The 12,255-nt window shown below is 41.9% G+C and overlaps 1 protein-coding gene across 5 annotated transcripts in view; it reads right to left on the reverse strand.

Annotated features, from left to right (window-relative positions):
• bcas3 (BCAS3 microtubule associated cell migration factor) overlaps positions 1-12,255 on the reverse strand; it is a 319,787-nt gene that overhangs the window by 244,556 nt on the left and 62,976 nt on the right. For all 5 annotated transcript variants that reach the window (XM_034605304.1, XM_034605303.1, XM_034605302.1 and 2 more), the window contains exons 14-15: positions 10,653-10,786; positions 4,933-5,251 (exon numbers count right to left, since the gene is read on the reverse strand). In XM_034605304.1, coding sequence (XP_034461195.1) covers positions 4,933-5,251; positions 10,653-10,786 — 453 coding nt within the window. The remainder of the gene's footprint in view (positions 1-4,932; positions 5,252-10,652; positions 10,787-12,255) is intronic.

Genomic DNA, 12,255 nt, shown 5'->3' on the forward strand with positions numbered 1-12,255 from the left:
TGTGGGACGTTCACATTATGGGTCATCACCTCAAATCACAATACATTGATCACACAGGGGAAAGGCCTTGGAGAAGGAAAAGTTGGGAGAGAAAAAGGACGCAAATAGCCATGGCAGATTTTAACAGTGACAAGAAGACGGCCAATTGCAGCCTCTATTTTTAGGTGTGCCGGCGGCTTGGGCTGGCAGCTTTGAGAAGGATGTGTACTTTTCTACAGTTCCTTCCCAAAAATCAATGCTGTCCTCACTGGCGACAATCACAGAGCAGCTGTTGTGGCTAGGTGGCCCGGCCCCCGGCTTGCCTCACCCTGCTGTTCTCTGCCAGCCACACAAAACCGCCTCCACTGCCCAAGATTCACACCCGACTCGCAAAAACAGGCGGAAGCCCGACACAAAAGCAAATGTGACTCAAGTGTGTTTGCATCCGGTGAAAACTGCTCAAATTATGGCGTTTTTATCAATGCTGGTGGCAGCAGAAGTGGAGGGCTGCTGCATTTCTAAAATTACATGTGGCAGGATGTGTTGGAGCCAATTTATCTTCCAAATAACAGACACCAGGAGACCTACATGACCTTGCCCCTCGGAGATCTCACTGGTGAACTGTTAATGACCCACTGTGTTGTGTGCTTCTTGGTGCTTTTGCACCATATAAATATACGCCTGCTCCTGAGGGTGACAATCGTCTGGTTTTCGGTTTGTCTGACAAGTTTAATTTATTATCCGACGCACAACAAATCGTGCTTTTGCAATAGATTATTGCACTTATACCATACATTTACACTACACTCTGTAAATGTTAATTGTCTAGTTTTAAAATGAAAAAAATCAAATGTACTTTCTAGGAAGGGAACTAAAAGGCTTACAAATCACACCAATTTCCACACTAGGCATGAAAAACAAAACTCCTAGCAGGATAGAAGTAGACTTTGTGTAAAGGCCATAATAATAGATTCATGCTTTGATACATTACATGTAACCTTCTGAAATTCTTTACAACTAGGTAAAATTATAATCTGTGAAAAATGTTTTATTGAATAAATTACAGTTATTGGGGGGTGTCAAACATTTCCATTTTTGAAATGTCCCTTTACTTCATAGTGAACAGCTCTCAGTTAAACTTTAGTCTGTGGAGCAGGATGTTTTTTGACTGACACAATAACAAAGGGAACTTGTAAAATTGTTAGTGTGAAGCTTCAAATTCAAGTGATCAGCCCCTGAGGATTTACTTTGTGTAGGAGGAGGCGTGTGCGAACGCAAATGTCCAAGTTAGAGCCTCCGGACTTTCAGCGGACTTTCTCCACCTGGGCCCCCTGAAGTCCACGGAAAGTCAGCAGAGGTCGATGTGAGAACACAGCAAGGGATGAGCAAGTGGGGGGGGGTTGACGACACTTCTAACATGCAACGCTGGTGTAGAAGGGCTGTAAATAACATCCCGTGATCCCTGCAGAAGAATAAATATGTCACTTCCTGCCGCTGTCTGCTGAACGCGTCTGTACAGGGAACCTCCCGCTGTGTTGTGCATGTGTGAAAGGAAAACTGAGGATTAAGTCTGGACACAATTCTCTGGATTTCAGGAACAGGCCATGTCTGAAAAAGCCTTTAGTTTCCCTAACTTGCGGGGAGAAGTGAGTAATACAGGTCAGAGGGTTGTGAAAACCTGTGTGTACATAACAAGCTTGTTGCTGTCCTGCATAAATTGTGGAATTAATGCCATCGGAATCTGTGTCTCATTACCTCCTAGGTTTGGAATTAATCATATATCTATTCATTTTGCCCAGATTACTCTAAAACAGCCGTTTTCAGTGGGTGGGTCCTTGAGAACATGTCAAAGGGTTAACTTTTTTTCTATTTGTTAGTGCACATTTTAAATGTTGTATAACAGAGGCAGCTTTTTAACGAACTACACTTCCATAAGGCACGAATCAGCTATACCATTAAACATTAAACACAACCCCTAAATCACACATTATTCTGTTGGTTTTTGTGGAAGGGGGCTATTTGTAGTGAGGCTGAAAATGTGCAGGTGCCTCCAGAAACATGTATTTTGTCTTCTTAGTCCCTTAGACACAGACACAGAGTCTAATTTTACAATATAAGCAAAGGTCAGTGTAACATATTGAACTTTTTAAGCGTCAGACTGTGAGACTGCACCACTATGAGTACACAACATGTGAACTATGCCTCATAGTTCACACAGTAAGGGACCTTTTATCAGCGAGGTAGTGTCCGTATGGTTTGAATTAACACCTTGATGAAAGCGGTGTGAAACCTGACTTCAATTTCCTGTGGACTACATTATACACCGTAAGATATTAAGAGTTATGAAAACCTTCAATTTGCTCCTGACGGGTCCGAGCAACTCTTCACTCCTACTCAACTGTGATCCGGGGATTTGAACCTTTTCGGATTTGAACATTAAAAACCATTAAAAGTCTCAGAGATGGTGTATATCTACTTCAAGTGCACATACATACACATGCACGCACACTCAGCGAGGTATCACTGCGAGGACTAATTGTTGACAGGTGGCCCTAATGCTCTCCTTTGAAACAAAAGTGTGATTTACGACCACGCTCCTGGAGTCCCTGGCTTTCAGCGCTGCTACTACAAACTTATCTCTCTCTCTCTCTCTCTCTCTCTCCCTGGGCCTGCCCCCCTCCTCCCCTTTCCCCTGCTCTATCTCTCCCTCATTTTTCTCAATTGCACCTCATTACTTTGCTCACTCACTTTCACCTCCTATACCACTTTGATGTACCTGTCCCTCTCCGTCTCTCATCATAGAGCGGTGACTCTCCAAAGTCAGACATCCTTTTAATGTTTGATGGCCTATTTTTCACTCTCAGTGTGGAGGAATGTGTGTGTGTGTGCGTGTGTGTGTGTATTTTAGTGTAGGGGTTACAGAAGGGTTTGGGTCTAGACAAGGAAGACAGGAAGGAAATAGGAAGCTTGGGTGCCATTTTTCAAGAGAGAGAGAGAGTGTGTGTGTGTGTGTGTTGCTGGGGGGTGCAGTGCAAATTTTGGGGGCAGGCAAAAAACAATATGACTTGACCCTGACCCCACCCTGATCCCAGCATCTTCTGTCACCTATTTGGGCCCATATGAACACTTCGAGCCTGGGAACAGCTCATGGGAAAAGTATATTTTGGTCGTGAAACGCTTTCTGTAAAGGAGAGATTGAGATATGGATAAAGTTCTATATCACGATTATTTCATATTGGGAAAATAACAGTCATTTGACGGTCAAACACAAGCCACAATCTGATCTGGGTTTGATAGCAAGTCCACAGTCTTGGTATGAACCGACAAGACTGTGTGGGTAAAATAGGGAAATGTGACTAAATCAAAGGGTGTATGTGTAATAAGTTAAGTCATATCTAAAAATATCATTTGTATATCTGAACATGAAAACCTTTCCTGACACTCTCACCCAAAAAAAGGCTATTTCATCCTAAATTGTTAGAGCATTTTGAAGGGTTACAAATCTGGTTTCCACTTAAATAAAGCATAGAAAAAAGCTTAAGAATATATGCTACTACAATATGTCAAATCAGTGTCTGGTCAAATTCCAGTCATTTAATTCTCTGAAGTGTTTATCAAGTTCTCAACCTGACCCTACCAAAGCTCAGGGATATTCCTGGAAACCCCTGGTTAATGAGAACTGTGATATTTTACACTGAGTCACACCTCTGGGGTCAAGCGGTGCAGCTGACACAAAGTGTGTGTTTACCAGTGTGTGTCTATGTCAGCTGGGGACACACAGACAGTGCGAGCTGCCTGCAATGGTGTTTGACAAACAAGGTTGTGGCAGACAGATCAGAGTCCCCGGAAAAGAGCTACTGAGATGACCAGTCACTGGAAACACACGCACACGCACACGCACACACACACACACACGATAGTTAGATCTATTTTGTGAGCGGTTGGGTTCACTTGTCCTCGCTGACATATATTGACAGTCCAGCACTAATCAGGCTTCATCAGGTTAAAATGTTGTTTAAAAGACAACTCAACCACGCCCATACTGTTCGGGTAAGACGACTGTACACTAACTGGGGCTACACCATAAGGACTCTCGTTTACAATGTGTACACCAGACCAACTCGAAATAAATGCTTTAAATGACTCTATTGACTGTATAAAGTTGTGGTGGATCTGATAGCTGGTGACGATATATCTGCCCCTAGGATCCATAAATATAATAATAATACTGTGAATAATACAATTCAAAAAGAGGTTGTATTTGTTCAGTTTCATAACTAGTCTACTAGTGTTGGTTCGTTAATTAGTCCGTTAATAGAAAATTAATCAGCAAGTAGTTACTCTCGCTTTTGTTCCAGCTTCTCTAGTGTCAGGGTTTTCAGCTTTCTAAGTTCCATATCATTCCTGCTAATCGTTCCACTAAACCATCACAATGTGTCACCTAAGGCTACTGACACACAATGAGTCATTTCACAATACTTGCTGACTTTTTATGACCCAATAATTCATGAATGAGTCTGTAATTTCCAGCCCATGCTGGCTAACAGCCAAGTTAATGGTCAGCACTTCAATGCCCAAAATATCAATATCTCCAATAAGATGGTAAAAAAGATGAAAACATGTTTTATCAACTGCCTTAAATCAGTTGATAAAACATGAAAACTTTTAAATGTCTATATTTTGTTGAGTGAGTTGATGACCATCAGTTGTTCTCAAGACAGGAATCCCTGCTGAAAGAGTCAATGTGTGTAATTAACTGTCACAGCTAAATGACCATGGGGAGTATTTTCCAGTGCAAGGCGAGTTATGAAGAGGAGCAGCCCGTGTTCACTATCACTAGTTTTGTAAATGAATTTGTGTGAATCATTACATGCCATAATTTCCCCACAATTTCAGGTAGCGTCCTTCGTGTACATTCACTTCAAGCAAAAGCAACAACATCAGTAAACCCACCGTGCAGCGGAGACCCAGAGGGGCTGCTGGACAGGCCTGGTATGGGACTACAGCGGCCCCCGATGCCTCCTCCGCCCAGAATACAACCACCTCCTCCTATGCCTCCTCCTAGCGCAGCCGCCCTGTTCAGCTCCTGCTCAATCTCCTCCAGGCCGGCGCTCTTTTGAAAGCGAGACATCCGGTTGACAACCCGCGGGGACATGTGTGTCCGTGCACAGGGTGCACCACCGTAGGGGTTGATGGGAAAGACGTGGGTCGTGCCGCGAAGGGTGCTGATTGCTACCCAGCGACTATCCGGGCTGAAACAGATGTCCTGGACCTGGACAGAGACAGAACAGGTACAGAGATCAGAGGACAGAGGGTGGCTGTAGGAGGAGGATGAGAGAGAGAATGTGCAGAACTGATGAAGGACGGAATCACTTCCACTCACTCTGCTCGTTCTCATGCTAATGGGTCTAAATTCGTCAAGCAAACATCATTTCATTATATTCACATGTTAATTGAAGATCCATTGCCTAAACTCGTTAATGTAAAAGTGTCTTAATTCTTGTGTTCTCGTTTACAACTGTCATCATTTGTTAAGGCCCAAATAGTGATAATAACATTTCAGGAGTAAAGCAGCTAATAGCTCATGTTTTGGTTTTGAATCTAATTGTTTTTGGCACAGGGTTTGGCCTCAGACACATACACAGATCAGTTTATTGTTCACTTAGTCAAAACATGATGCCATGGAAACCTGAAACTACAAAATACAAAGACATCATTACTAATTATTTAGAATGAACAAATTCAAAACAGGGCACAGATATAAACTACCAGGGCAATAAAAACATTTACCTGGTGATGCTTCGCACTGGAACACAACTCAATGGACAAAGGAAAGATCTGAACTCCCATTAATGCTAATTTTGTCTATGTAGTAAGAGCAGACTCTTACAAATAGTCCCTTTAGAGGACATGTAGAGACAGTAGATGCTTTGAAGTTCTATTCGAATGGCTTTACTAAGGTCAAGTTTACTTCTGAAAAGAGTACTAGAGTACTAATGGTTAAGCAAGCCAAAAGGAATGTGATGGTGTGAGAAACCTGTTTCCACCTGTATCAGAGTGAGCTGCTGTGTCAGTTATCTCAATTAAAATGAAGAGATGGAAAGAAAAATGAAGCAATCGCTGAATGAGAGGTCAGCTGAATTAATACCGTCTCCACCTGTTCTACTACAAAGTTAATAATTAAATCTGAGAAGTAAAAGGACGATCGTATCTTACAGAAGTGAAAATCAGTATATGCCTCGATAAATGTCAAACAATTTGACATTTTTGTATTGGACAACCCAGTTGATAATGTGTACAACATTATGTGAATGGTCAAATTGATGTTAGCAACACAGGCATCTGTCCTGTCAGAGATTTAGTAAGAACGTGTAGGAAAGAGTATTGACAAAGGCAAAGCATGTTCTACAAATAAAAGTCTGAAAGGAAACCACAAGGAGCCAAACGGGCAAATCCGGGATTATAATCTGCGGGTTAGGTTTCAACTCATTGTTTGCAAATTCCAGTATAGATGACTACAGTTTCTCCTGGCAGTACATTGCAACCAGCCTTAGACATGCTCACTTATGCTCACATGTTTGGTCCAGATTTGGTTTTGGCAGCTCCATTTAGCTTCCCTACACCGGTTTTGGAAATCAGGCACAAAACCTACTGTATCATTTTCTTCACTACTCAACACAGAGAAATATGCACAATGGGAATAAACAGCATCGAACTTCAGTGTTTATCACAGAGATAAACACATCATTCAGAGTGCATGACAAAGGTTAACCAGTGTGAAAGGATCGGACAATAGCTTTTGGCAAAGGTGACAATGTGATGTGAGCTTGTTTGGTTTTACTTGAGATGGCTATAAAAAACTAAAGAGCTGCTGGCGTCCTTTGTTAGTTAGGGAGCAGACACTTGGGAAGATAGGATCTCTCTGGGCATGTTTGACATGCAGGAAACCAGACAGATAGGCTGCAAGAGACAACACAAGCAAAGGAGAGTGGGAGAAAGAAAATGAAAAAAGCACAAAGGAGCGAGGTGACATACTGATGAGGTGATAGTGTGCTGAAACGGCATCCATCTTTCGACATTAAAAAGAAGGCTCAAAAGTGGACGGGACGGGAGAAAAAAAATGAAAGGAAAAGGTCCAGCAGAAAGTTAAGACGAGGAATGTCCAACTCTTCAGCCAGCAAGACAGTCATGCAGTCAGACAGACAGCTCTGTACCTGCAGGCCTTTCTAATCTTTTGCCAGGTCAGACGAGGTAATTGTCCCCAGCAATGACAGTTAATGGGGTATCCTCTGCATACCAGACAGTTACTTTACTTCACAAAGATGAGTGAAAGAGGAGGCCTGACCTCTGCTGTGGCAGATTAGTGATGCCTTGGAGATGAGAAAGGGCTACTTTGTGTGGCTCATAATTGGCCATAATTGACCTGTCAGAGCTCCCACTGTAAATGGATGACTTGACTTTAGTGTTGAATTATCAGGCAGGGGGTTACCTGAAGGATGGCTGTGACTGTACAGTCATAGTGTGGCCACGCAGATATTAAACAGTGGCCAAATGTTATCTTAGAAAGGTGGAATGTAAGTGCATGCAGTCACAGGCATGTGTCGGTGTGGAGGTAGCATTCCGGAGAGGCTGGAAAGTTCCCCCTCCTGTCTTTGAGTCAGGGTGATGCCAAGAAGGCACGTTTAATGTGTCCGACTATCTCTGTGACATCGGCTCTGTTCAACAGACAAGAACAAGAATGTGACAAAGATGGACAGACACGGGCAAACCAAAACCAAAAGTGTCTGCAATACAGCGCTTTGCTTCATATTGTTTGATAGCCCATCGATAGTTTACTTTCACTATGGCAGATTTTGGTTTGGTCAACCATTCATATAATGGATGAGACTTATTTTTGACTTATTAAATACCTGTTACAGAATTTGATATAACACCAAATCAGTTGCAAATGCCAAGACCCTGACTTGAATCTATAAATTCCAACTTTTGATGAGTCAAAACCAGAAATAGTGGCAGAGATAACAGTGAGTAGACATATAATTGTTTTTAAAAAAGGAAGTTTGGGTTTGTAAATGTATAAGGATATGCCAAGGTTTTAACATTCTGGGATTGAAGCAGTCAAAAGTTCAGCCATTTTCCGAAATGACCTACGGGTAACATCCGGAGAATTGGTTGGAGGTCACCCGTGGTTGGCCCTTCACACATGCACAACACAGTGGGAGGTTCTCGGTAAAGACTCGTTCACAACAGCATCAAATCCTCTGCGTTTTCCAGGCGAGAGGTGGAGCAGCCGGGTTCAGCAGACAGAGACAGGAAGTGACATATAACCGCCGCTGCTGAGATCACGTGATCATTCTTACAGCTCCCGACACTGTCGTCAACTCTTATCACCACAAACTCTCTTGACATCTTCGTCTGTGTCTTCTACATGTATGAAGCCGCTTTTTCACTGGGAGGTGAATGGAGTTTTTATTTTATTATTTCTAAATATTTTGAAGCATATTAGTGATGCAAAGTGCTTCTTTGTGATGTTTTAGTACTTTACAAAAATGCTGAACTTTAAAAAGTTCCTTTGTGCAAACCAACCTAGGTTTCTTTTACGTCTTACAAATGTCGAAATCAGGTTCTTACAGAAAGCCAGTAGCAGCCCAGTTACATATACTGTACATGCACTGATGCCATTGGCCTTGATAAACTGCTGGAATCACTGGAATCCCACCTGATGCTGAATGGCTGCAAGGCTTAGCAGAATCACAGTGTCATCGTTCTAACCCCTGGGACTAGAGCTGTCCAGTTTGGCCGAGCTCATCCACATTCTGGTCCTCATTCAGCCCCTTACAGCTGGTATCAGCCACAGGTCTGTTTACCTGGCCTCGGGTCACTGACAGCCAGCCGCATGTTTGGCCACTGGAGACAGATAAGGCGTCTCTCCACCCACCTCACTGAAGACTTTATCACTCTCCAGTGTGTGTCAGAGTGTGTGTCTGTGTGTGTGTGTCTGTCTGTGTGTGTGTGTGAGAGAGTGTGGTGATAACCTCTGGCCCAAGCACTCGGCTAAGGCCAGCATTCACTGTTTACAATAGGTTGGATCAAAGCAGGCTCAGTGTGCAGCCGGTCAGCGGACCTGGCGTTCGGTCATACATTAACTACAGGCAGGCTGTGAGAGTGTGTGTGTGTGTGATAGTGTGTTTTCCCCGTCAATAATCCTGAACCGAACAAGGCCTGAAGTAGTTTTGTTGAGTAAGCATTTCTGACTGCAAGGTTTCAGCAGCACGGGGAAGTTCAAAGGAGGTGCAAAATATCTTCCCTTAAAAGACGAGGACTGCATTTATAGACTATGAGTATGTTTTAAGTTCATGATGTCTTTGAAAACAAAAATAGCTAGTCTGTTTACCTGATGATCGAAATAAGTCCCCTGTTATATAACATTTTGCCAAGAGGTATTACAAAATGTCAACAGTTGCCATGTAAAAAAAAAGTCAGTTTAATGTCATTTTTAAATGTAAGTTAAGTCAAGATGGAGCATACATACATATATGCAGGGTTTAATTTCAATGAGATTAGCAATTCATTTAAATCACAATTTCACTATTTGTTCTAACCCTAACCCTCTTAGATGCACTTTCAGTAAAAAAACAAAAACAGTTGCAGTTTGTCTAGACTCATATATGTCGTGAAGGAAATTTAATAAGAGTTATTAAGTGGGTTAAGGCCAAGTGCGGGTTTGTGTCAAATATGAAGAAGTTTCCTCAAAGTATAACTTGTGCATTGAGGTCACTGTTACCTTGACCTTTGACCTTTGACCAGCAACATCTAATTTATTGTAATGATTACTTTCCACTTTGAAGCGTTCCTGAATTGTACTTAGATTAAAATCATAATTCATACTCAGTCCCATCTGAACAGACAAACATGGAACACATATCTTCAGAATAAGTGCGATTTCAATCACTCAGGGTTTTCAACAGTGCATACAATGTCCAGCTGGGTGAAAATAGTAGCCAGCTGTGTATGGGGAAGTGGGACTTTATTGTTAAACAACTCTTTGTACAGGAGGTTTTTAGCAGGAGGCGAATCACCCACAGAGGTCTGCCCGTCTCCAAAACAAAAGGACTCAGTGATTAAATCCGGTACTAATACTGAATAAAGCAGTTTCACGTTTTAAAATCTGTTTGTTGTTTTTTGAAGGTTTTTCTTCAGCAGTACGTCAACACATGACATCAGGAGGGGTTCTGGTTTGTTAGCTGAGCTCCCGCTCACGTCGGCTTGTTTTTAGGTGAAGAGTTCCTTCAGTGTTCATTGTTCAAGAGATATTGAACAGGAGCCAAATTATCCAGAGAGCTCTCCTCCTCTCCAAAACAAAACTGGTCATTAAATATTGTTTTGCATCAAAAATTGGCTCTCTGACGCACATGGGTGGAAATATTTTCAAAGCATTAATTATTTTAATCATGAGCAAAAGTATGAGTCAGTTTTTGTTGAGATGCAGGTTCCGATCTGACAATTCACAATATTATAGCCAACTAATTTGTAAATGAAAGTTTAATTGACAAATTTGCTACATCAAGTCGTTGGCTGTAGTCTGTGTGTGTGTGTGTGTGTGTGTGTGTGTGTGTGTGTGTGTGTGTGTGTGTGTGTGTGTGTGTGTGTGTGTGTGTGTGTGTGTTTCAGACCTTGGCCTCAGTTTCCCCACGATGCAAGGTATAGAGATGGTGAACGGCACTCTGTGAGGACGCCCATGGGTGGGTGAGGATCTGGAAGACGTGGAAATCATGGCCTAGAGTGTCGGTGGTCACCAGCAGCAATCCTACAATGGAGATACAGTCATTAACATTGGCAATCCTTCCCAGTATCAAGAGGTTATCATGCTCACAATTGCTCCTGCATATGTGGTCCATCATGGTCCATCATCATGCCCTTTTATCATACTAGGACTTAAGTATTTTATGGGCAGTTTACACACTTATATAATATATGTATCCCTCCACTGCATGCTGATTTTTCATAACTGTATTTTTCATTATAATCACAGTAAGTTTGAAAGCATTCTGTGTGACATCGAGATAGGAACGACAGATGATAACTCAGGCAGATTTAGCGATGTGCAGTATCTCTAAGCTTTCATTCAGGCTGAACATAAAATAGTAATAGAAAACAGGACTAAAGGATAATTGCTGCAACGACCACAGCCCATAGACTGAAACATGTGTTTTGAAATCACTTTAAAAGTGGCAACCCACCAGTTTGTCTTGATTGGCTCTTAATGACACCATCAAGGTCATTTCAAATTGTGCTTGTAAACTACACATTTATTGAAAGCAAATACGGTGAGTAGAGTTTGATAGATCATGGCCAACGAAAGATAATCTTGAACTACATTATATATTTTTTTTTATTGTAACAACTAAAAGTCAGAATTTCTCAGCCTCTGATGATCTAGTGAGTGCCCTATCTCCATTAAATTGTCATACAAAATCACTGAGGCAAAATTACATGAGAGAAAATACCCACAACAATACATTGGCTGTTAATGCCAGCATCTTGTCTAGATTTCATTTGCCTTACCAAAGCAATGTAATGTAGTGTAATCATCCTTTCATTTGAAAGCAACTTTCAACATCACTTACAAAAGTAATATCTCGTATCGAAGAACAAAACTGCAAGTTGAATTTGTTGAATCAAATCAGTGGGGTTTGAGACCACTCAGTCATTTTGACTCATCTGTATATATTCCAATGCTACTACCATTCTTTTAGTAGAAACATTTTAATTTATTGTATTAAGTAACGTCCAGATTAAACAAAAAATTCACAGTTGACTTAAGATACTCTAAATTGTGCCAGTGTGAGGTTTCCCCTGATATGCTGCTAAATCGATACAAAGTCAGGCCAACCAAAATATTTAATCTGTACTTTACTCCAGCAGCTTACATGAAGGCAGCCAACACTACCAACTGTGCAGGACCCAAGCTAGAAGTCATGACAGAATTACCGGGCCTTTAAAACAAACACACCAGGCCATTAAAATAAAACCAGCTATCATTTGCTGCTGTCATAAAACGCAGCCTTCCCTCACATGGCAGCCCGGTGTGGTTAAAAGCAAGGCTCGAGTCGTGTGCTTCTTCAAGGACAGACAACATGATGAGTGTCTCTAAAAGAGAGAATCCATGTCCCTGTGTATGGTTATGGGTGTGCATGTGTGTGCGCTCATACAGATTCGCCGACACACTTGAACCTCAGCTCGGCACAAGTGTAACCCCTACTGACAGGCCCATTC

The sequence above is a fragment of the Hippoglossus hippoglossus genome, chromosome 13 (genome assembly GCF_009819705.1).
Source record: "Hippoglossus hippoglossus isolate fHipHip1 chromosome 13, fHipHip1.pri, whole genome shotgun sequence".
Taxonomy (NCBI): Eukaryota; Metazoa; Chordata; class Actinopteri; order Pleuronectiformes; family Pleuronectidae; genus Hippoglossus; species Hippoglossus hippoglossus.